This window comes from Panicum virgatum, chromosome 9K (genome assembly GCF_016808335.1).
Source record: "Panicum virgatum strain AP13 chromosome 9K, P.virgatum_v5, whole genome shotgun sequence".
Classification (NCBI taxonomy): Eukaryota; Viridiplantae; Streptophyta; class Magnoliopsida; order Poales; family Poaceae; genus Panicum; species Panicum virgatum.
This window is the reverse complement of record NC_053144.1, coordinates 25,854,332-25,880,760: the sequence shown is the minus strand read 5'-3', so window position 1 is coordinate 25,880,760 and position 26,429 is coordinate 25,854,332. Positions and strand designations below refer to the sequence as shown.

The 26,429-nt window shown below is 46.2% G+C and overlaps 1 protein-coding gene and 1 long non-coding RNA gene across 2 annotated transcripts; one reads left to right on the top strand and one right to left on the bottom strand.

The window, feature by feature from the left end:
* Positions 1 to 5,001: 5,001 nt before the first annotated feature.
* LOC120650997 (BTB/POZ and MATH domain-containing protein 2-like) lies at positions 5,002 to 6,421 on the top strand. The gene has a single exon (XM_039928319.1). The coding sequence runs from the start codon at positions 5,083 to 5,085 to the stop codon at positions 6,193 to 6,195; it is 1,113 nt and encodes a 370-aa protein (XP_039784253.1). The 5' UTR covers positions 5,002 to 5,082; the 3' UTR covers positions 6,196 to 6,421.
* Positions 6,422 to 15,103: 8,682 nt separating this feature from the next.
* On the bottom strand, positions 15,104 to 16,357 carry LOC120648635. The gene is made up of 2 exons (XR_005665019.1): positions 16,217 to 16,357; positions 15,104 to 16,147 (listed from the first exon to the last, which is right to left on the bottom strand). It is a non-coding gene; the product is annotated as an uncharacterized LOC120648635 (long non-coding RNA).
* Between the last annotated feature and the right edge of the window lie 10,072 nt (positions 16,358 to 26,429).

Below are 26,429 nucleotides of genomic sequence, written 5' to 3'. Positions count from 1 at the left end.
GGTTCAGAGTGGAGGCGAACCCAGTGGTCCTGTTTGTATTCACTTCTCTGAACAGTGATTTTTGAGAAGCTAGCTGCTCTGAGATTCTGATTAGCAGCTGCCTAGAGAATCCGCTGACAGGAAAAGCTAGGTGTTTGGCAGCTCTGGTTTTATCTGGAAGGATTGTTTGTCATGAATATGCATTGACTTATACACCCCTAGAGCTTAATATGGCTTGTGAAGTTTCTCAACAATCCTAGCACCTGACACCTATTAGTGTCCTGATCTCTCATTAATTTTCTCTTGCAGGTATATTATAGTTTTAACAATGGTGATGAGTGCTCGTTATATTGATGAATTGATAGTATTATATTGATGATGTTTATAGTGTTCCATTATGGACAGATTAAGCACAAGCCCATTTCAGAAGGCCAAGATTGGACAGTACAGGCAATCGACATAAGCAAAATTCAGGTGCCACCACTAAGCCAATTTCAGAAGGCCAAGATTGGACAGTACAGGCAATCGACATAAGCAAAATTCAGGTGCCACCACTTGTCTTCAACAGCAACTTCTCTTAAATCTGCATGGCAGATTTTTTTTTGTGTGTCTCCGCTAACATCATTTGTCATATTATTTTTGTATTTTATTTTCAGGAGATGTTCTGTAATTTGCCTATTCTTTTACCCTGCCCTTAATAAGTTGGATGTTCTGTATTTTGCCTATTCTTTTACCGTGTCCTTAATAAGTTGGAGTACCACATCCCTTGTTCAACTGTCTGAAACGTCATTCTTACATGACTGGAGGTAGTAGATGGGATAATTTACTATTATTAAAAAATGATAAATTAAATCAAACACAGGTGATGTTTCACCGCAATCCCTGAAAGAATTATTTGGGATTGAGTTGAACTCAGAAGTTTGCTGCTGGAGCTGATACGATTTGAAAAACATCATCCCGAGGAAAGGGGGACTTTGGCTATTAAGACCTGACGGGAGGCACTAGAAATTCGGCTTTGTCCTTGATGAAAATTTTGCTCTTGGTACAAGATTCACGCGCAATGGCAGCCAAAAAAGAAACTGAAGACCCACCCGTTGTGTTTGAGCAGCTCCATCTCTTTTGCAATGGCATTGCTCTTTGGAAATTGGAACGGACAGGAGCCACCATTGAAGGTGCCATGTACCGTCTTTCATAGGATGATGATGGGTAATAGGAAGAAAAGATAATATTCGTGGTCCAAAACATAGTCATCATCATGAGAATAGAAGCATCTACTTCTGACTGACACACATCTTGACGCTGTAAATATTTTTTTATTCTGCATGATTTCAGTCATTAAATTTGCACTCTTCCGACAAGCTATAAATATATTTTTTACTAACCAAGAATCAGTGAACAGCTTCAGATGATCCAATGGTATTTCGTGAAGCAAAACTAGTTGATCATAGTCCAGGCGATCAGTTCACCAGCTGTTGGCAGACTAAGTTCGGAGTTTTTTTTTTTGAGAGGGTGTATACATAGGATGCATACAACCATTCACACCACACGTACACACACGTGTGCATCCATACACACGCTAGAGAAAGAGATTGGAGATACTATTGCACTCATTGTGCGGGAGACACGTAGTAACACTAAACGCGCACGCGTGTGTACTCTTAATAACCTAAAAAAATAAGTCATAAAAAACCCACCATAATTGATCCTCACCGGAGCTTGAACCTATGACCTCTAGCGCTGGGGGCAACTGAGGTCCTGCTGATCAACCCAGTCATAGGCCCCTTCGCACTAAGTTTGGAAAGTTGTTCACACTTGAATCAAGAAATACGAGTTAATCAAATCCTGAACAATTCTATCGTTGATTCTCTAGCAAAATGATTTAGCAAGTAGCAACAGGGGTTTTCCAAAGGGCGTGCCAGATCGTTTGGGCCAACGGAATGTCCTGGTTTGGGCTAGAACGGCCCATGTCTATACGGTGGGAGCCTCCATTGGTCAAAGAGAGTTGGTCAAAGAGAGCAAGACCCTTCGCCTCTCGTAGTTTCCCACTAGTACCGGCTCAGGCCGCCAAATTTTCTACCGTAGATTTAGTCGTCTCGAGATTCGGTGCGTATTCCACTTGCAGCGTTTTTTAATATTTGCACCTTTGACCACTAATCAGAGATATTAAATGAAGTCTAATTACAAAACAACCTCCACAATTATGGTACTGTAGCATATGCTGTAGCTAATAAAGTCTTTGACCGCATGATGAGAAGATGATTAGAAGCGGTTACTGTAGTATTACTATAGCCAATCATGGTGAAACTTGACTAATTAGATTCGTCTCGAAAAATTACACTCATACATAAAAAAATTTTACAAATAAATTTTATTTAATACTCCATATATACATTCGTCTTTTTGTGAAAAAAAAATTCAGACATAGCCTATATCCGAGTGCCTCGCTGAATGCTGACCGGTGCCTCGCCTCCCTCGGCTGTCGAGCACCAGGCACAATCCCTCGCGATCCCGGTCCCACATCTATCCATCTATCCTCAACATTCACCGCGTTCGGCAGACTGGAGCTGGAGACTGGAGCTGGAATGCTGTGAGAGAAAAATACTGTTGGGCTGGCTGGAGCTGGAGCTGGTGGCTGGAGTGGTGTGAGAGGAAATTACTGTAGCGCTGGAGGAGATTGTCTCCTCCCCCGTGCCGCTCTGGCACTCTCCCTTCCGTTAACTTCTGGCTCTCTCCTGCTCCTACCCCGATCTTGAATCCCCCTTCCCTTCCCTGTGATTCCGTTCCGACCAAGGACAGGCCCAGCGTAGTGCCTGTTTTTTGATGGTTGAAATTGATTTGTGTGTATCAACGTCGTTGGAAGGAAGAGTTAAACTAGAACATTGGCCATATTTAGATACTCTAACTTGGTTAGAAGTTAGAGTTAGTTTCTAGCTCATGACTAATCTAAAACTAATTCTAACTAAAAGGTATTTAGATGTAAGAGTTAAAAGGTATTTAGATGTAAGAGTTAGATTAAATGTACTTTTTCAATCATTTGGTCTCTCTCCATCGGAATTTTGTGTGGCTGGCTCGTGTGACCTCCCTCCAACTCTCCCTCCCATTCGACAACCTCTGCACAAACACGCCGTGCCCTTTGACGGTCACCGCTGGGTCGCCCCGGGCGGTGGCTGTACGAGAGGCCGACGGCGAGCAGGTGGTGCTCGTGGCGGTGGCGGTCGCAGACGGCGAGGCCACAGTAGTAGCCGTCTCCCACCGACGACGCGGCCGGCATGTGGAGGTGCGCCACGAAATGCTTCGCCTCGCCGGCATAGAGGACGCCGATGGCGACCTCGCAGGAGGTCGGCCGCAGCTGACGTTGCTGTCGTAGCCACCGGAGTCGACGTGGTCGATGCGTACCCCGTTCAGATCTTGGGCGCCGGGCCACGCAGGCGTAGATCTTGGGCCGCCGGTCCACACAGGCGCAGATCGGGGCGCGGCGAGGCTCCGAGGACGGCGAGACTTGGACGGGCGGATGGCTAGCGCGGTGTGGGGGCTCGCTGCCGGCGCCGGAGACCGACCCCGCCGACCCGGGCTCGCTGCGGTGTGCTGCGTGCCGTCCGCGAGCGGCGCGGAGAGTGGCCGACGGGCGGCGCGGCGAGGGGCGGACCGGGGGGGGGGGGGGGTGCTGGCGGCGCGGATGGGGGAGGGCTGCCGTAGAATGATCCAAAAAAGGGGAGAGAAAGAGGGGAAAAAGTAGGGCTCACTCCAATCTAACCCAAATAAGCATCTCTTGGAGGGGATAGTTTTTTTGGTGGATTAAATGCATCTAACCAAATCTAACCCACTCTGTTTGAATACTTTTAGGTTAGATGACCCAATCTAATCCAATCTAACTCTAACCCATGGATCCAAATAGGGCCATCGATGAAATACTGATATTTGTTTGGCGTTCTAGTTAATTGATTGCCACATTTACCATCTTAATAACATGTCCATGACTCCTAGGGAGAGGTCTCTGTCAACGCTCCAGTGGAAAGCAGATCAAGGAGCGAAAGCCCTGCGTTAGTAGGCCTTCTTGTGAGGGAGAGGACTCTTTTCTGTTAGGTCTTGTTTAGTTCTCGAAAATTGGTCAGGAAAAGTAGTACTAAATTCATGATGATGCAGTTTCTGTTTACATGAACGGGACTGAATATGTTCCGGATTCTTTTTTGCCACCATCGTTGTTATTCCGAACCCTTTCCTGAGTTTATTGAGTACGACATTACAGTAGAAGATTACTAGATTTGATTTGCCCAAACAATAAGAAACCAGCGTACAGAAGAACATCTAATTGTCATCAGTTCCAAATGTTGAACATTACATGGCAATGGCTAGACATATTCCCATTTCTATCTTTTACAAGAAGCTATATGAATTTAATGGCAGGGTGTTCAAGTCTTCAAGACACATGTTTCTCAAAGAGACTGAAGGAAGGACACCAAAGACCATACATTGTCCAACAAAAGCATCAGGCTGCTCATCCGAAAATTCATAGCTCATGAATGTATCAGTGCATCTGGATCCATCCCTCCATCATCTTATCAATGTGAAACACCACAAAGTTAAAATCCAGATAGTATTATAACAATATAAATATGCCAACTTTGCTCACCTGAATCAACAACCTTCAATCAAATTATGGCAACCTTGAATCAAGAATGAGGGGTTCTCATCATGTCGCCCAATCGTTCACCAGAAAGGAAATATGCTTTTGTTAAATCTGATAAATTCATACCATTTTCCACTTTGAGTCATTCTTTTTGTAAAAGGTTAATTAATTTGTACCATCTTTCATTTTGTGGATCATTTTGTTGTATAAATTTTATTGTTGTATAATTGGGTAGGCAGGAAGTGGGTCCGGACAAGAACGTGGTGGGACCAACTTCATCCACGGCCATCAAGCGGCACGATTTTTGAAGCACCATCGACGGCTGCAAAATTGCCGGCCCGGGCCGGCAAATGTGGGAAAACCACGCTCGCCGTTGGCCCGTTGCGTTGGTCCTCTTGTTCTTGTCCCCAACCCAAAACCAGCCCAAGCGGCAAAACCCTCGCCGGCCGCCGTTCCGCATCCCCTCCCCGCCGCCAATGCCAGCGCCGGGATCCGCCGCGGTTGGCGATGGCGAGCCCCGCTCCGCCTCGGCCATCGTCGGGGAAGCCGTCACGGGGCACCACCTGCTCCACATCGACGGCTACTCGCGCATCAAGGATAAGCTCCCCACCGGCGAATCCATCATTTCTCGCCCTTTCGATGCGGGGGGTCGCCGCTGGTTCATCGACTTCTACCCCAACGGCCGGACCTCGAAATGCGCCGACTTCATATCCGTCTACCTTTACCTCGACGCGAGCGCCGTAGAGGCAGAGCCTGTGATGGCGCGAGGCAAGTTCGATTTGCTCGATCGGGATGGGAAACCAGTGCCATCACACACCCGTACCACAACCCTGCGCGAGTTTTACCCCGGCGATGTAGGGTACGGCATCGCTGAGTTCGTTAAGAGGGAGTTCCTGGAGAAGTCGGAGCACCTCTCCAACGACTGCTTCAAGATCAGCTGCGACGTCATTATTCCCCACGAGCTCCGCACGGAGGACAGGATTTCTTCTCTCGCAGTGCCACCACCTGACCTGGATCGGCATCTCGGCGACCTCCTCGTGACCAAAGAGGGCGCCGACGTCACATTCCATGTCGCCGGCAAAGAATTCAGCGCGCACAGGTTTCTCCTCGCGGCCCGGTCGCGGGTCTTCAGGGCAGAGCTGTGGGGCGCCATGAAAGAGGGCGCCGCCACAGGGGACTGCGTCCGGGTTGATGACATGTTGCCTCAGGTGTTCAAGGCCTTGCTCCACTTCGTCTACACCGACTCGCTGCCGCGGATGGAGGAGCAAGAGGAGGCCGTGATGGCCCAGCACCTGCTTGAAGCGGCGGACAGGTATGACATGCAGAGGCTCAGGCTGATTTGTGAGGATATGTTGTGCCGGCACCTTGATGTGAGCACGGCAGCGACCACGCTGTTGTTGGCTGAGCAGCACCATTGCCGTGGTCTCAAGGAGGCTTGCATTGAGTTCCTGATATCTTGTCATGCGCTGGAGGAGGTCATGGAAACGGATGGATTTGAGCATCTGGTTAAAACCTGCCCTGCTCTTGTGAAGGAGATAGTGTCCAAGCTTGGTACCCGTTTGTACAAGAGAAGAAAATTTGGAGCATGAGCCTATGCTTTTGCAGTCACCATTGGAACTATCTAGGAAGACGTTAGTGGATAAGGCTAAGGTATCAAGTACTAGTTTAGTTTCTTATATGTTTAGTCTCATCCTCAAAAGTATGCGATGTAGTGCTGCTTGTTTTTAGTTCGGTCATTGTATCCTTTGTGGGAAATTTCTAGCCATGATGTAAGGAACAATTAATCTAATACATATGCAGTTAGTTCAGTTATAATCCTGCACAGTAACATCTAAATTCCTTTAATCAATTGATCTTTATAACCATGCTGGCAGCCAATTTGATTTCAGGTTGCCCTGAGATTAATTTTACTTTTAGCTGCTTCAATGCATCAGCTCATTACAAAGGTTCATAGAGTCTCAGGGAGGACTAGGAATTGGTTTCCGCCACTGCTGATGGACTTTGTCTGAAAGATCTGGAAAGTTATTCAGACTCTCATGAAGTGACAGTTATACACAGGTTAGTTTAATTGCTCTATAGTCTATAATCCTAGCACCTGTTCATGTCCTGAAATATTATTATTTTCTCAAGCAAATAAATGCATAGCATGCTAGTGTTTTTGTTGGTCCATGGTTTTTATGGGATCATGAACCTTTTACTGCTTGTTATTTGCATGAAATGGAGTCCTTTGATAAAGAAGGTTGTCCCAATTTGGGAATGCCACAATGTGCTTGTGCTGACCACATAAAAAGCTAGCCGATTATCTGTGACATCTTGTCCCCAGCACAAACTTCTCAGCAGTGTAGTTTTTTTTTTATTTGCCACACTTTTAACACAATGTGTGCTTGTTATTAGATATTATCCTGTGATTAGCTTAATCTGCAACCCTGCCCTAAGTAAATTGTGCATTTCTCAAATTCTTGAAATGCTTGATAACGTTTCAAGCGCGTGTTATTTTACTGTTTCATTTAGACTATTTTTCAAGATAAAAGTACATGGGTAGATCAAACCACCCGGCACCCCACTTTTAAAACACACTTAATGCACTTAGGGCATATTTAGTGTGCTGGACACATGGCTAACACATGTTTAAAGAATATTTGATACTTTTGTTGTTTACACAATTATTGTTTGGTTAATAGGAAGTTAGAGCTGTGGAGACGCACGTTAGAGTCGAAAGGGTTCAGACTTAGTAGGACCAAGACCGAGTACATGATGTGCGATTTCAGCGCGACTAGGCATGAGGGGGGAGACGTTAGTCTAGATGGGCAAGTGGTGGTCCAGAAGGAAACTTTTCGGTATTTAGGATCGGTGCTACAAAAGGATGGCGACATTGATGAAGATGTTAGACATAGAATTTCAGCTGGCTGGTTGAAATGGCGGCAAGCTTCTGGCATCCTTTGTGACAAGAGGGTGCCACAAAAGCTAAAAGGCAAATTTTATAGGACAGCAATTCGTCCGGCGATGTTATACGGTGCTGAATGTTGGCCTACAAAAAGGCGACATGTGCAGCAACTGAGTGTAGCAGAGATGCGGATGTTGCGGTGGTTTTGCGGGCACACAAGGAGGGATAGAGTCCGGAACGAAGTTATTCGGGATAGGGTCGGGGTGGCACCAATTGAGGAGAAACTTACTCAGCATCGGCTGAGATGGTTTGGACATGTCCAACGAAGGCCTCCTGAGGCGCCGGTGCGTAATGGGGTTCTTGAGCGGGTCGATAATGTAAAGAGGGGTAGAGGTAGACCTAAACTGACGTGGGATGAGTTGGTTAAGAGAGACCTTAATGATTGGAATATCTCTAAAGAGATAGCTTTGGATAGGAGCGCTTGGAGACTAGCTATCAATGTGCCTGAATCTTGAACTTATTTCTTTCGGGTTTCATCTCTAGCCTACCCCAACTTGCTTGGGAAAAAAGGCTATGTTGTTGTTGTTGTTGTTCGGAATTTGAACAGCCCATGTACATGAATTATATTTTCTTACACATTCTTTGAGCATCTGACTGAAATCTGCCCTGCTTTTGTAAAGGAGTTAGCGACAAGGATTGCTACATATTTGCACAAGAGAAAAAAAATTAAGATTATCAAGAATTCCGGGTATCTAACTTGAAATGGTCAATAACTTTGCAACATCTATGAATAATTAGTTAGCAAAGCTTTTATTTCCTCTGCATTTGTTTTTGTTGGTAGTCCTCAAAGTTTCTGGTGGGACATTCCTTGTGCAAAAATACATTCTTGTGGCATATTCTTCGATCTTCAAGGCCGAGCTTTTGGGAGCGATGTGAGAGCACCGCCATAGGGGATTGCATACAGATTGATGATATGTTAGTTCAGGTGTTCAAGGTCTAGCTGCACTTCATTTTCAATGACTCGCAGCCAGACGTCGAGGGCATCAGGAGGTTGTGGTGGAAGCGGCAGACAGGTATGGCATATAGAGGATGAAGCTCATTTGCGGCGAAAAGTTGTGCTGGCACTGAGAGGTGAGCACTGCTTGAACCACCTTGGTGTTGACTGAACAGCACCACTGTCAGTGACTAAAGCATGCTTGCATTGAGTTTTTTAAACCCTCATGTATTGGAAGTAGTCGTGGCAACTGATGGCTGGGAGCATGTGTCTCCATGCTGCCCTGCTTTTGTGAAGGAGTTAATGTGCAAGCTTGCTGCCCGCTGATTTGATGAAGAAAATTAGAAGTAAACGACTTCATTAATGATGATTGTAGTATGCCAGTATCCAGTAGGAAATTAGTTGAGGAGCTATCAAATACTGGCTCTAGTAGAGTTATATGTGTAGTCCCATCCTGTATTCGATGTACCTCTGCTTTCTTTTGTCTAGTGGCGTAGCTTTGTGGGGGTACTTCTAATTAACCATGATGCAATAAACATCTATGCTGATGCCATTTTTAAGTACTTCAGATACAAGCATGTATGTTAACTTGGAAATTCCTTGTTGTCGCTTGTTCTTTCTTATAATCCCTTTGCATTTTCTAGTTCTCTGGGTTGCTTTTTAATTTTACTTGTAGCTACTTGGATGCATCCTTTGTTCAGTACAAAGTTTCGTCCAGGTTTAAATAGGGCACAATTGACGACAAGGGTAATATCTAATGAAGAAGAGTTTCTTTCAGTTACTGGTGACAGATTGATGTGTATAAGATCTGAATAATTCTTCACAGTTGCATCACGAAGTGATGCTAATTTATAGGCGAGTGGAATGACTGTACAATCCTGGTACCCAAGAATTGTTCCTGTCCTGTTTTGTCATTAACTTTCTCTAACAAGGTAATGCATTGCATGTTTTCGATGCCCTTTGCTTCCATGAATCTGTAACTAATAATTTTCATAATTTGATAGGGTTCTTTAAGGACATGTGTACTATGTATCTATATTATTCATGTGTTCAACCGTTATCGATGTCGAATCCCACAATGAGGCTCTTCCAAAGCTGGCGTATACAAGTAGTGGCCGTCCCGCCAGGTCATGCCGAGCATTTGTGGTGTATACCTGGTTAATAACTAGGATTGCCAAAAGGTTGTGGGTTCAGAATAGAGGCGAACCCAAACTTCTTGAGAGGTTTTGCTTCTTTAAATCCATAACATCCAGGCCTCCTTTACATTTGGAATGCAGATTTCCCAAGCATCTTTGCATTGGCCGCCCTTGCACTTATCATCCCCTGTCCTGTCCAAAGTAAGACTCTTCCTGTCATCATGTGAAGTTTCTCAACAATCCTAGCACCTGGCACCTATTAGTGTCCTGATTTCTCATTAATTTTCTCTATCAAGTATATCGATTCAAGAACCGTGATGAGTGCTCGTTATGTTGATATGATGAGTTGATAATGTTATATTGATGATGTTTATTGTATTCGGTTATGGACTGACTGAGCACAGACCAATTTCAGAAGGCCAAGATTGGACTGCACAGACAACTGACATACGCAAATTTCAGGTCTCACCACTTGTCTTTAGCAGCAACTTCTCTTAAATCTGCATCAAGTATTTTTTGTTGTTGCCTCTGATAACGTCATTTGTCATTATTTTTGTATTTCTATTGTCAGGAGATGTGCTGTAATTTGCCTATTCTGTTGTCATGTACTTATAAGTTGGAGAGCCGTCGCCAGTATTTTCTTTTCACGAGATGTGCCGTAACAAATTTTCTTTTTAACAATCTGAAATGTTATGTTAAGCATGATTCAGAAGTCTGGAGCTCATGCGTTTTGGAAAATATCATCTCGAGGAACCTTGCGCCATGCACTGGAAATTTCCTTGATGAAAATTTGGCTCTTGGCACAAGAAAAGACCAAAGATCCACCTGTTCTGTTTGAGCAATTGTAGGTGTTTTTTCCGCCGGCCTAACTAGAGTTACTCCAAGGTAGGAGATTGTTTGGTGAGGAATAGCCGAGATCTGAAACTCGAAGGTAAACGTAGGGACACAAGGCACAAATTTAGATAGATCCGAGACACTAGAATAGCGTAATACCCTACGTCCTGTGTGATGGTTTGGTACATTGCGCCCTGTGCTGGGATGCTGTTCTCTGTTGAGCCTATTGTTGGTTCTATTGAGCCTATACCGATCTAGGTACCCCACCTTCTTTTATATAGTCTACGAGTGGGATTCTAGTCTTATAAGATATGAGTCCTAGGAGGATTACAAAGTAGAGTCCTAGATTACGGAGGAGTCCTAGCAGGAGTCTGATTCCTTCCTTATTTAGAGTATCCGGAATCAATTTCGCATCTATACAGTGCGCACAGTTCCGTGGGCCCGAGTCTGATAAGCCCCCGAGCTCTTTGTAATCGAGTCCTGCAGGCGTTGAGTATTTCTAAAGGCATTTTTGAATGCTTCGAGTGCTCTGTCGAGTACCTCCGAGCTTCCCATCGAGGGCTTCGAGTAGTCTTCCGAGTACTTCTTGGCTGCATCGAGGCTATGAAGTGCTCAAGCCTTGAATCATCTATTTTATATAGTGTGCGATGAACTCGCACTCTATATGAAGTAGCCCCCGAGTCTTAGGTTGAATCGCAGAATCAGGCTGAGGGTCAAATCAGTCTTAAATCTTCTAGTCTTTATCTTTCAAGAATTTAAAAACAAGCCGTGATGACACATGTCCCGCAGCCCCCAAGCTTTAAAATCCAAATTCAAAGATTTGGAATAAAGGATTAAAAAGTCGTAGCTCATAGTGTAGAATTTTTCTTACCTCCAGTCTTCATATGAAACGACATCGAGTAGTTTTGAGACGTTCAGCCCCCTAGCTTGTGAGCTAGGCGAGTCATAGAAGCCACATCGAATTGTCTATGCTAACGAAGTGATAGACAAGTAAGGCAGCTCTCGGGAGCATAACTTTTCCCAGCGGCATGCTTCAAGTTCGATCTCCTGTAAGACAAATATAGAAACATGTTGTAAAATGATATACATGACATCGAGTTGGGAGCGAATCTCAGCATTGTAAAAAATGCATGTAAAAGTATGGAAGAGAATTCAAGTAGATAGTCCTTTATATGGACAAGATGGATCCCTCGGAATCGGGTAAGCGTGAGAGCCTAAAAAACTACTCGATTCTCCTTTCTTTTTCATTGAAAAGGCTGGGAATTCAAGTAGAATGTCCTTTATAAAGACAAAATAGATCCCTTTGGATCAAATAGTCGGCAAGAGTGCGGTTTGCGCTCAAAATAGTCGGCGAGAGTGCGAGCTACTCACAAAATAGTCGGTGATAGTGCAAGCTGCGCACACATATCCATAGGCATAGCCACTCTAAACCTGACACAACTTGATGCATCAAGCACGTTAGCAATGTTGAAAGGACCTCGGATGTCGCCTAGAGGGGGGGAGGGGGGAGTGAATAGGCGTTCAATAAAGTCTGCAAATTAAAACACTAAAACAGACTGTCAGCACACAGACCGGTCAGACCGGTCTAACACTTAGAAACTGAAACAGCACAACCAACTGGTCAGACCGGTTGGGGTGACCGGTCAGACCGGTCACACGCAGAACCTGCACAAAATCAGAGTTTCTCCCCTCCTCGAGCTCTAGCACAAATACAACTTAGTGTGGTGTTCCTATAAGAGAATATAAATGTATTGCAATGCCCTGCACACACATAAACAACACACCAAAGTAGATCGATGCGGAATTATAAACAAAATGCTAGAACACAAAGTAGTGAGGCAAACTATAATAGAGACACAAGGATTCATTTCCCGAAGTTCAGATTCACCACCGTGAATCCTACGTATCCGTTGAGAAACTCGTTGGGTGTGAGTCTCTTTCAACTCGATCCCTTGAGTTGGATCTCTTTCAACCACTTTCCCAATTCCAGTATCTTGATCCTTACCACCAAGGGGGCAAGATCATGCCCGCACAAACTTGCCGCTGCTCACCACACCGTTGGGAGCTAGCCGGCGACACCTAGCCGTCTTGGAGGCAAACCTCCAAGAGTAACAAATGTAATTTGAAAGCTTTGACAGATTTCAAAGGTGCTCAAGCTATGGTTGCTCACTTTGCTGATCAAAATGCAGCTCTCACAATAGTCAACAATCTCACACTTGCTCAATCTCTCAACCCAATCCAAAGATATGCAATCTAATGGGCTGAACTCACAAAGAGTGTTGGGGAGAGCTAGCTGGCCAAGAAAATACTTTAGGAAGCTCAAGAGAAGTCAGGGAACCAACAGGACACACAAGAGGGGGCTGAGGGGTATAAATACCCCACATTCTAAAATTAGTCGTTGCTACTGTCAGTGCAGACCGGTCAGACCGGTCCCCCAGACCGGTCAGATCAGTCTGTTCAAAACAACAAGCCGTTATACCCAGACCAGTCCCCCAGACCGGTCTGGGCCAGAGAAGCCCAAACCCAAGTTAACGTGCTCTACTTGGTCCATCAAGTCTACACTTGATCATCCAAATAGCACAAAGTTAGTTCTCAGGGGTTTTCTCTCAGGATTCTCACTTGGGGTGACCTATGAGCACTTTTGATAGTATGGCATACTTATACTCAAGATTAAATATCAAACACATTTCAACCACTTGAGCTTTGAATCGCTTCAGCTTTGCCATGCTTTGATTTTCTTCAACTTCGAGATTCCAACATTGCATAATATTCTTTTGAGCAAATCCATACTCGAGCTAGTGACTTAGAGTTCCAAATCATCTTGCGAAACTGTCCTTGAATACTCAAGTCACTCAAATAAAATATTTGATGCATTGCATTGCTTCTCTCAATCAAGGCTTGGATATGATACTTCGAACACCCCACGGATACTAACACTTCACCTTAGCACTTGCACACATGGTAAGCCGTCGCTTCACCAAAGCTTGCTTAGTCCCTCATACTAGTCATCTCGGTTGGTTTCTTCATCACTTACCCTTGCTATGTTGAGCTAAACTTTGCACATCAACAATGAATTCCATATTTCACTCTTTTATCTTCATTTCTTTGTCTTGCTTTGTTAATCATGAACTTTTGATCCTTTAGACAAAGCATATCTCACTTTGACAAGCCATATTTAGAAATCACCGAATAACACATAAGCACTTGTTTCTATATTTCTTCATAATGTGCTTGTCTTGCTTTGTAGTCATAAATGATAACCATATTCCAAACATTACATTGCTTCCAAAGATAAGACCAATATATATATATATATATATATATATATGGTCTATTCAGCACCCATGGCGGAGCGCCGCTCCTACTCCGGCGAGCTGAATTTACAGTGCCACACTATGCGGGTAGTAAAAAGCGAGCATGCTGATGCTTTAATGCATATTTGACCAGAGATTTAATGGCTTGCTCACGGCCGGAATTAATGCTTGCATGCGCACGACGCCTAGTGAGGCTGTGAGAGTGGGCTTTAAAATTGTCCGACGAGATTTGTGCAGGGAGCAATGTATGCATGGATTTGGGCCCTTTGACAATATTTTAAAAGTAATTTTCCAATACATAGAAAGTTAATTTCACAAGAAGTAATTAAGTAAATGTTTGTTGCGTGTCGTAATGTGCAGTTGACCACCTATTAGCATGAAATTTTGTATGAGTAGAGTTTCTTTTACTGCAGCGTGACACGAAGTTATTTTTGCAAATAACAGGAGTATTTTTCAATTGACAATAGGAGTATTTCTTTCAAAATGTAACAAGTATTTTCCCAATTGACAAAGAGTGTATGCCTTTTTGATTTAAGCGCTCCATCGACGCTTGCAGCCAGAGGTCCAGCAAGCCTCCGCGACCGTAAAATCCATTGTTTTTGTGCCGCAGCTATAAAAATTGACAGCAGCTAGCTCTTGGAGCTCTAGTGAGATCATGTGACTGTAATTTGTCACGAAATCTATCACACAAAATCCCAAAATGAGTTTGTAATATTCAGAGCGTACTACCGCTTTTAGCGGAGCTCCGACAAGCCCTCTAGATGACTTTTTACTATTGTTCATTGCGAGTAGTAAAAATTGTGCAGCATTTTAGTTATGATTCCGGTTTATTACTCATTTGAATGCTAGGTTGTCAATGCCATCAACGACGCGGTCACCTGACCATTGGGCCGGCATGATAATCGCCCCAAGGATTTAAGACTGATTAAACCTTAATGGTGCATGCATGATTTTTTTTTCATGCGGTGAGTGAGTTCTCCATGAAGGTTCATTCCAGTTGATGATGGGATTTCAGGTGCAGTTAAGGCTTGCTTGCGCACGGGTGCAGTTATTTTTCACCCCAATGGCCAATTTCTCCACCAAAATGACATGGAGTAATTTGCAAAAGTTAGTCATGGGAATAAAGGAGTGAATTTGCCCGGAGTAATTATTCATACAAAAAAGTAGTTAGACATAACCTGACTCAATTTTATTTACCAAAGTTTTCTTTTGAAACAAATTATTTTGTAAAGTGAATGGACTACATAGCCAATGGAGAGGAGTAATTAGTCGTCGGAATAAGAATTAGTTTGTAAGCGAAGGATGCGATACAAAGAGTACTTACTCCTTTTCACCTAAGGGAGTAATTATAAATGTACTGATAAGTAATATTTATACAATCAACTAATAATTACTCCTAGATATCTCCATATACACAGATGAACAAAATTTGACTACACTCATTCTAAGAATAAAAGAAAGCGAATAAACATCCATGCAAGTATCTGTCCCTGCATCCTTCTAGCTTGCAGCTTCTCCAACAAAAGGTATACAAGGTTATCTGCACAACATTAGAAACAAAGAGGTCAAGCTGCTTTTGCTATGAAGATACTTTGGCCAACAGAAAATATTAGCAATTGACATACTAATAAAGTTGTAAATTACTCCTAAGCGATACTTATGTCTTGCGATTTCCATATTAGTTTCGATTGGCTCCAATAAGCAACTAGAAATTAGTTGCGTGGTAAGCATGACCTAATGGTTGCATGATTCGCAAGTTATGAAGTATTATAGAGAACAAAAATACTACTCTATATTATAAAAAGATACTACTCAAAATTATGAAAGTACTTCTCTAAATTGTGGAAAATACTACTTCAGTAAGAAAAAAATACTACTCTCATTTATAAAAACAATATACTACTCAAAAGTGTGAAAATACTACTTGAATAAGAACCAAATTCTACTCTTGATTATAAAAAATGCTACTCTAGCATGCATTTGCCTTGCAACGTGGAAACACGATGATATTTTTTTGATGCTATGAAAATTTCTACTACAGTATTGCTTGTACTACTACTATTTTGGATATTTCCCCAATTGATTTAACCATTGGCAAAAAATTACTACTACAATATTTATCATTCATTTATAGAACAATACTACTCAAAAGTGTGAAAATACTACTCAGTTGCCCTCTGCTCGAACACACAGGGGCAGCAGAACTTCATGCATGTGGGGTGTACAGCAGCAGATGAACTACCAATTGAAAGCATTTGAGGGCGCATATGAACTAACCTGCTACCATCACTGATGGGCGCTCCGTGTTGCTACCAAATTGGTGGACGTCGGTGGTGAGATTGGTGCCCGCCCTGAAGAGAGGTTCAGACCTCGATGCGGCTTGCATCTAGGAGGCAACGATTCAACGAAATTAGGAGCAGGATGATGAAATGTGGTAGCCTGACTTACCTACTGTATCCACAAAATGTGGCTTCGCCGGCTGATGACTGTCGCCTGCCGGATTCGTGAAAGCTGATGAAACCTACTGTATCCACAAGGTGATGGATGGTGGCAGTGAAAGCTGAATGAAACACAGGTTGATTACCCTTTAATTTGTTTATATACCTTGCACCATTGGCATTTTATGGTCCCACTGAAGTTTTTATGGTTGCTATTATAATCTATGCATTGTTGCTTAGCAGTTTTGACTGTGGAGGAGGGTATTAAGGTAAACAAAATTAATAATGGCTAATTAATGGCCACCAATTATAGATCAAAATGACCATAATAGATACGGCAATAATGCCTATTTTATGTGCCACCAATAAATAGCAATCAATGGCTAGTAAAAGGTTGTTTTTTAGACCGTAAAAGCTTTGGTTTGCATGCGTTGCTTCGGTGCGTGCTAGTGGAGTAGTAAATATTGAATGCGTTTTTCCTCGCCGGAGTTGGGCGGCGCCACCGGTGTGTTGAATTATATTCAACACCCTGCGAGTAGAATAGACAATATGTATATATATATATCTCACAAGTGTATGTCTTTTTCTTTTGCTTTACTTCATGAAGCCTTGCAATAATTTATCTTTCAATAACTTATATCTCAAATATGCTTCAAATATGTCAAGCCATGAATAGAAACCATTTTGTTGTCATTGCATGAATACTTGTGTCCGTGTTCCGAATCACCGGCTAGTAGATTTGTATGCACATCACAGGTTCGGATGGTAGTACAAGTAAAGACATAAGGATTTATACTGGTTCGGGCTGAATGTCCCTACGTCCACTTCGAGCTTTGTGCTCTTGTACTCAAATGTTTGCAGTAGGGGTTACAAATGGGTGAGAGAGTGAGCGAGGGTCCCAAGTCTCTGGTTCTCGGTGTGAGTGTGTGTGTGTGTGTGTGTGTGTGTGTGTGTGTCAAGTGCGGGTGCGAATGTTCGTATGCGGATGCACCTGCATAAGGCTCGCCTCCCCCTTTTATAGCCCAAGGGGTGAGGATTTACACACACACACACACACAGAGAGAGAGAGAGAGAGAGAGAGAGAGAGAAGTGAGAGGGTCAGGTGACTCCCGACCCCTTTCGACCACTGAGTGGTGGCCCCTTCCGTACGTCTCGGACAAGATATCCCCCATATCCAAGCGGAGACGGGTATCCGCCTGCCAACTGGATTCCCGCCCGACTTCCGCGTCCTCCTTCTTCTAGGCTTCGACACCGTATCTTTCCTGACGTGGCCTACGACCTTAGCCTGGCATGGATGGGCTACGACAGCGTACCCGGGCTGTGCCTCCACCCAGATCTGCACGAGCCAGTTCCATTGCCCACTCTTCGTCTGTACCGGCAGAGAGGGCAGTCGCGTCCCTGACTTCCCGGGACCACCCCGGGCTGCTCGCCTCCATCCGACAGGTCTCCCGCCTTCCCGGCGTCCCACATCCACAGGTCTCGGGCGAGGCGGACCCTCCTCCGTGAGGGTCGGGCGAGGCGGACCCTCTTTCGTGAGGCCGGTCGAGTTGGTCCTTTCTCCTTTGGGAGTTGGGCTTCCAGTATCTTAGTGGGCTGTTTTCTCAGTTGCGGGCCTCGTGGCCCGTTGGTTGTTTTGCTGGGTTTTAGCCGCCTCTCGTCACTCTTTTACCGATCTGATTATCCTTTAATGGACTAAGTTGAGATACCCATAATCCTTATCCCCAACAGTAGCACCCGACCCCTGTGGGTTTGTTTTTAAAACACGTGGGGGGGGGGAATCCTTGTTTCCGCAATGAGCGGGTTCCGTGACCTCTCCGTTCTCCTTCTTGCCTGTAGGTGTGCGCGAGTGCACCCACTGGGTGTAGCCCCCGAGCCTCTGGGTGAGTCAGAGATTCGGTCAGAGGGTCTAGTTATTGGTTTTTACTCCTTGAAGTGACGGGACGACGCGGTTTTTGTCTGCTGGGTGCGCGCGAGCGCACCCAGTGGGTGTAGCCCCCGAGCCTGTGGGCGAATCAATGATTTGCGCAGAGGGCGATGCGTTCTCCCACTGAAAAAGGTTTCCGGGGTGCGTGCCCCCCTCTTATTTTATTTTTGATGACGGGACTCGTCGGGGCGAGCGGTGAGCCAGAGCCATGATGGCGCTTGCTGCCCTGCAGCCAGCACTGATGCTGCGCGGTTCAGCTTTCTGACGCGTGGCTTTGTCTCGTGTGGTCGTATCTATGACATCCCAGGTTTTAAAATATTAAGCAAGAGAAATGAAACCTGACATCATGCATAATCAACCAAGAAAAATGGAATCGAATACATTTATGTGTGTATGTGTGTCTGTGTGCATTTGAAAACAGGAGAGAAAACTTAAATAATTTCTAAAATGATGCAAGTTTGCATATGAAATTGCATTGGCATATCACTAACGTCGTGATAAACCAAAGTCTAGATGAAGTCAAAGTGAGAAAATGAGTTTTGGCACATGAAATGACGAGTTCTTCAAATCACAGTTTCTAAATGTTTAAATTATCTTTCAATTGTAACAAAAAGGTTTTAAAAATAAATTTTAAACCGTTGTTCAAATGAACTTTTGCCCAAAACCAATGTTATAGGTTTTCAAATGGCGAACAACTTTCGTGTTCAAAGTTTTTCGAGTTGCCACGCAAAAATGGAAGAAAAATTTGAATTTCAAAGTACATAGGATATTTTCAAATGCACTCAAGTTTCAAATTTTATCTTTCAAACGAAGCCTCAAATGAATTTGGGCCAAAAACGAAAGTTGTAGATCTTGAAATTTTAAGCATGTTTGGTATTCAAAAGTTTTTCATTTGAGGCCAAGAAGTAGAAGAAAAACTAAAATGGCAAACTGTATTTTTGAACTTTAGTTTAATTACCAAATTGCCCTCACTATCACCTTCCTCTCCTCTGCTCGCGCCGCCGCAGCTTCTCGGCGTCCGCGTCCACGCGTCGCTGTGCCGCTGCTCTTGTCGCCGCTTAAGCCATCCGTCGAGGCTGATTTTGTTTTCGCCTCTCCACGCTCGCACCTCAGAGCTGAGCTCCCCTTCTTCCCGTCGCTCAGCAACGCCGCCGTCCGCCGTTGCTCGTCGTCGAGCCACCTCCATGCGGAGCCCCCTCCTCCGCTCTTCCTCGCCCCCAACCCAACCCCTAGCGAGCTTCTTCTTGATGTCCCGCAGCTCCTCGGCCCGGCCATCGCCACCGAGACCCACCGTAGGGCCGCCTCCGACACCCATCGCCGTCGCCTCCTCTCTGCTCACGCCGGCGCGCCACCACCGGCCGTCTCGGCTCCAACATACATGGGGAACGGGTTCTCCTAGCCCCAGGGAAGCTCCCCTAGCCCGCCGTCGCCGCCTGGAGCAGAGCTCCATTGCCGGCCCCCGTACGACCACCCCCTCTAGCTCCAAAGCCACCAGAAGGTTCACCCCAATCTCCTCGTGCCCCTCCCCCTGTTTCCCCTCGCCGTCGGCGAGCGAATTCGCTGGAAACCGGCCGGCGCCGCCCCCCCTGTCGCCTTCCCCTGTTTCAATCTGGCCAGGGGCATATTTGCAAGGCCCCAAATAATTCTAGGGACCCTAGCGCAAAACCAGGGACCTATTCAGAATATCTAGTTTTGTTTTTCTATTTCTGCTGTGCAATTATAAATTCAATTAAAAATCGTAGAAAAATCCTAAAATAGAAAATGAGGACTTTTTGGAATCCTTATCAAAATATCTACAATCTGGACCTATAATATGACATGTTTTAGTTAGAAATTTTTGCTGCAAAAATAGATTTATGTTTAATAGTGCATAAAGACTAATTGTTTTTATATTTTTAATAACTGATGTTTGAAGCCATGTCATGATATGAAATTTTTATGGTAGAATGTACATATGATTCTAGTGTTACTATAAAAAGTCCATGGTCATCTCTCATGTTTAGCTATAGTTTTAATTAAATCTTGATTTATGCCTAGGTTAAATAGTTTTATTTTTTACAGTTGTTATTTTGTGTTTCATGAGCTAAAATTTTTACAGATCCTCTATACCTGTGTATAGTTACTGTAGAAAAAGTTTGAGAATGTTTAGTTATGCCTAACTAGACCAAATGATTTTTATTAAAGAGAACTACATTAATTAGGGAAAAATAGTTTTTATGAAGGGAAAAATCAGATATTTTTTTACTGTAGCCCTTATTTGAATATTTAAGCATGCATGCAAATTTTTAGCTTCTAGAACTTAATAGTTACCCTGTATAAATTTATATTTACACATGCTTTAGAAAGGAATCTTATTTTTCATGCTTACTGTGTAGCTATATTAATTCTGGAAAATTTACGACCAGCTCATCTTAAGGAATATAATCTTCAGTTAAAAGATCGTTACCAGCACTTGCATTCTCTGGCCTAGGGAACTATTTTTGGGTAGAAATGTTTCTCTGCACTTCCATAAAAGAAGAACACTACTCCCAGCTCTTTTATGGGTTAGTATAGATACAATTACTACTCTATAAATGACTGCCCAGGAAATGTTAGTTAGGAAGTTTCACATCCAAACTCACATCTTGTTGGACTACAACTTTATCGTGAAGGAAAAATAATAACATCTAAATCGTTAAGCAACTCGGAACTTTGCATTCATACATATGCATTGTTGCATTTCATTTAGGTACGATAGATGAACCACGTGAAGGATGTGACGTTGGAGCCGAGCCAGAAGACGGTGAATGATGGACACGTCTACAAAATGGACGGATGGACCCCGATGTGCACGACCGAAGGAAGATGCTCGCTGAGCAATTATCTTCTAACTAACACTGACCTAGTGTTAATCCCAGGCAAGCCCCGGTGCATCAATCCCAGTATTTTAAATGCTATTCAAATTATGTTTCTATTATGTATCTGTGCATTTATGTTCACAGGAGTTGACTGGAACCTTAGATGCATAATCCTAGGTACCCAGGTACTGATTGCTAGAAGTTAAGTGCGAGTAGATGCCCTGCTAATTAGGACCGGTAAAAGTCGAGTGGTTTCCTACCGCTCGCGAGAGGATAGGTTCTCTACTACATACTGCAGAATATAAGGTCTACGGGCGGGGTCAGGGTACTATGTTTCTGGAGGAGACACCGTCTATTTAGTGAGGAAAATGCTAAGGCCGCAGTGTGTGGTAGTGGTGGTTAAGCGTTTGAACGTACTAGACACATGCCGAGAATATGGTAATCAGTAAGCTTAAGTACTAGATTGAACCGAGGCCGGAACATACCTCCCCACTGTCTTGACTTTGGTCTCATCTGGGATGACGGGTGCAGAGCCGGGCTCTGTAGTCGAGGGCAGTGGGCCTGTTCCGTGAAGCGGGAATTGAAGGGAAAAGTTGCACGTGTGACTCTGGGAGTAACCACATGACGTGTGTTTAGGTCTGCCTGGCCAGGTTAACAAAATCGATTCAAATCGTTCCGCCGCTCATGGACAATGAGACTGCTTAACCCTTTTGCCACATAGAGTAAGAAATGAAAGATGATGATGATGATGATGAATATGGATGGTTGGATGATGAAATATAATTGTTTTCCACCATGTATGCTATTGGATAGATGCTCACCTAGAATGGTTAATTGAACTAGAACCTGAAAGCTAAAATCTGAAAATAAGGATCTACTCTTACTGCTTTTCGGCAAAACAAACCCCTCAAGCCAAAAGCCTTGCATGTCTAGATAAAGGGCTAAGTATACCCTTAGTCGGGTAAGACTTGCTGAGTATTAGTATACTCAGCCTTGCTTGTGGCTTTGTTTTTCAGGTGGTACATCTGAGGATATGGTTGACGTCATGTACATGCTTCATCATGACGTTTTGTTTCGTCGCTAGACTATCGTTCGTTTTCCGTCAAACTTGAACTCTGTTGTACGTTTATAAATTCAAGCTCGGTTTGTAATAATATTTCAGTTTCATACTCTGTGCTGTAAAATTTGCAGAATGTTGTATTCTCTGAACTGCTTTGTCGATCCAGTTTCAAGTGGTTTAATCGGGATTTTACCCGACATCACTGCCGGATTACTCAGTTTTAAGTGCGTGTTAACCCTGGTTGCCGTTTCGGTGATGGTTAGCACACTTAAGCCGGATTAATTTAGACGGGTCTGCCACAATATTGGGGTGCCTTGGTCGAGGACGCCACCCGTCCATCGAGTGCCACACCTTCACGGGTTGCTTCAAATTTTGCCCTTGCGGTCGGCACATGCGAGATGCCCTTTCTTGGCTATAAATAGGGGTCCTTGGATGCCCCTTCCTCTTCAATTCTCCAGCTCTTGCTTCACGCCTCCCCCTAGCTTATAATGTCTCTCCTCATTTTCCGCTGCTGACCCCCGAATTGGGCGGACCGGCTTCCTTAGGTCTTGATGCTAGAAGAATGCTTGCGAGCGGCGGGCAATTGCTGGAGAAGGCTTCCTTACCATCCCTCAGCTCGCTGGACACAATAGAAGAACATAGGGCCCGCGAATGCCCGCTTCCACGGTGTCCTCCAGCTTATAGAGGTGCTATCGAAGCGCCCCAGGCATGACGTCGGGCGGCTTTGTCGCTGCTCTTCGCACCGTCCCTGTTGGCGACAAAGTTGCTCTTGGAGAGGTGGCATCGAGGGAGCTATTCGCCAGCTTGACCCCCCACAAAATCTTCGGCGGAGGAGATGCTAGGAGAAGGTTTGCGAGGAGGGCATTCCTCCAGACCTGTGCGGTCCGGAGATTGCTTCTCATGCTTCCCGAGCAGCCTGGCCGCTATGTCCGCCAAGGACTCGTTGGCCTTTAATGGTGGTCGCTCCTCCACAAGACAGGCAAAATTGTCACCTTAGGTGACGATGATTTTGTATCTTGTACCGGCCCTGAGCCCATATCCCTTTGTAATTTTTGTTCGCAAAGCAATGAAGCTTCCATTTTTTCGGCTTGGTTTTTCCTCTCGTTTGCTTACTAGGGGGCTCTTCGGGCCGACCCCCATTCTTATGTCGTCCCTCCACACGCTCATTTTGCTCGGAGTAGGAGGGTTGGCGCATGCCACGCTTTCCGTAGGAGGCGAAACATGATGGCCTTGGAGTTAATAACGAGTCAGTTCGAATGGGGCCCTGCTCCCGGTGCGGGGGGAACGAGACAAGCGGGTTTAACGGCCGACCCAAATTCCCTTCTTTCCCAACCCGCGAAGTTACTGGGGTCGTTCGGCCGACCCCGGTGGCTCGCTGCCTCCCTCTCGTGGGGATCCTGGGCTGGTAGTCGTCGGGATTCGAATGCAGGTTAGGAGGCCTAGATCGCGTGGTCGCGCCCCGGTCAAGGTCGTGTGACCCTTCCTTTGTTGCCCCCTCACTCTTCCATTCTTCGGGTAGTTGCCGAACCCTGCGGCGGGCCATCTTTCGAACCCTAGAGAGGTCGTGGGCCGTCATGGCTTTTCTTGGGCTTTCGCTCGGTCCAGATTGATTCACCTGGGGGGTAAATCTGTCCTTTTACGCTATCGCCTGTCTTCCCGTTCTCCAACGGGCCATGATTCTTCGTGCGGTGAGCCCACATTTTGATGGGACACGGCGCATAGGGCACAACATTGCCATGATGTGGCCGCGGGATTCGAGGGGCGGTTCGCCTGTCCCTCCTCTTAAATCAAGCCGGTGGAGCCTCCGCCGCCGTGCCTTTTCGCCGCCGTCGCCGTCGCATAGCCCCCCGAGTTCTTCTCGCAGTTCTCCCTCGCTCGTCAGGACTCAGTGGGCGCGATCCACCATCTCGGAGGCAGATTTGGAGGGGCTTGTGGCCCGGGGCTGCTTCGCCCTCGCACGACAGCCATGGATTGGATCGCTCCTGGCGGTGAGCGGTCGCCATCACCTCCGTCGGGCTACATCGTCTCCTTCCTCGAGTTCCACGAGCGGGGCCTCGCGATGCCCGTCCACGACTTCTTCCGCGGGTTGCTGTTCCACTACAAGATCGAGTTGCAACATTTGAATCCCAAAATGATTCAGCACATCTCCACCTTCGTTGCCTTGTGTGAGGGTTTCCTCGGCGTCCCCCCGTCTTTGATCTTTAAAGGTATTTCTTCGCAGTCTCAATCTACTGGCTGAAGTCCCATGGCATGTTCTATGATGTTCCTGCGGGCTGCGCGAGCGTACATCTGTGCAGCGGTGGCGACCAGCGCCAACGCCAGTTCATCGAGGTGGGGAAGCTGAAGACCTCCAACAAGGGGTGGCACGCAAAGTGGTTCTATCTGAAGAATGACGCTTTGTCCCCCTCCCCCGCTTCATTGGCCGGCTCATGATGGAGGCCCCTAGCACCTGGTCATGGGGGGCGTCGGACAAGGAGAAGAGAAGGTTGAAGGGTTATTTCCGGGCGCTCCAGCAACTGTTGGAGTCCGGACTCAATGGGTGCGGCGGTGTCTCCGCATACCATAAGCGGAGAATTGCGCCCCTCATGGCGCGGGCTCTCCCGCTCTTCCACATGGTCGAGGGGGCCGACCTCTCCGGGACTGTGATGTCGTTGGAGGGAATTGACGAGGCGGCGGTGCCGCGGCGAATGAGGGAGATGTTCGACCCTCCGATAGCATATCCCGACCCCCAGTCACCGGCGATGCTCCCTGATGAGCGGGCTCCCGTGCTCGTATGTTCTTTTCTCCTCATCCTTCGTTCTTTGTCTTTCTTTTCTTTTTGGGTTCCGTTCCTGACCTTCATTGTTGGTATGCCCCCGCAGGACACGAGCGATTTCTTCTCATCCGCCACACCGCTGCCGGAGGATGCTGCTCATCATGAGAGGAACCGCCTCGCCGCTGAGGCGAAATTGGCGGAGAAGAGGGAAAGGGAGAAACGTATGGAGGATCGGAGGAAAGCTGCAGAGAAAATCCGGAGCCGCAAGACGCGGCGCCTCAACTCTTCCTGCGATGAGGCTGAGATGCTCAGCAAGCTAGAAGATGATTCTGACGACGCGAGCAGCGGCGGTGGCGAGGAGCCAGAGGATGGCGACCCCTACAAGCACATGGTGTTCCTCCATGAGGGTACTTGAGGCGATGGGGGTTCTTCATCCGCCGCGGCAAGAGCGGGCGGCTGCCCTTCGCCGCGGGAGGTTCACGCGCAGCGTAATGCTGCACCCGACGCACGAAGGTTGGCATCAACTAAACGAAGCAACTCCCATCCATGGAGGTCGGGGTCCGCTGGGCGGGACCGTTCCCCTTCCCGGCGGTCGGAATTGAGGCGGAGGAGCAACTCCCCTCCTCGGAGGTCGGGGAAATTTTCCGACCCCCGAAGTGGGATGGTAAGCCGTTCGCCCGCGATGTCGAAGCCGCATCAGTCATCATCTCATCGCGAACCCACAGACGGCTCCTCTCGCTCCGTCCGTGCATCGACCCTGCGGGCGGCCGCGGAGGCATTGAAGAAGCGTCCCGGAGGGGCAGTTGCGTGGCCAGGCAGGGTGTTCGAATGAGATATGTCATTCGCCTTCACTTCACGGCGTCCAATAACGTTGCAGAATATGAAGCCCTCATCAACGGCTTGCACATTGCCACAGAGCTGGGGATCCGACGCCTGGAGATCAAGGGGGACTCCCGCCTGGTCGTGGATCAAGTGATGAAGGAATCTTCCTGCGAAAGCCCAATGATGGCGGCGTACTGCCAGGTAGTGCGCCAGCTTGAAGAAAACTTTGACGGGCTAGAGCTTGTCCATATCCCTCGACGTCTCAACCTGGCGGCGGATGAGCTAGCGAAAATGGGGTCGGGACGTCAACCGGTCCCCAACAACATTTTCGCCAACGATCAGCATAAGCCATCTGACTGCCAGAGGGGGAGAAGCCCGTGGCAGGGACATCAGATCGTGATGTCACGACCCCACCCAAGGCCCTCGTCGTCCCCGACCCCAACTCAAGACCGGGTCAATCAAAGGCCCAGAACCAGACTCCAGCCATTCCCGACTCCAAGATCTTGGAATTAGAGGAAGAAAAGGGCTCGGGGGCTGAGGGATCGGAGTTTCCATCAACCGACTCCAAGATCTTGGAATTAGAGGAAGAAGAGGGTCTGACACCCAACGCCACGAAAGATTGGAGGGGACCCTACTTGGATTACCTCCTCTGCGACATCCTCCCCAATGACAAGATGGAGGAACATAGGTTGGCTCGACGAGCCAAATCTTATGTCCTCATCGGAGAGGAGCTCTACAAACGAAGCCACACGGGAATCTTGCAGCGATGCATCCCCATCGAGCAGGGAAAGCAATTGCTGATTGATATCCACGGTGGAGTATGCG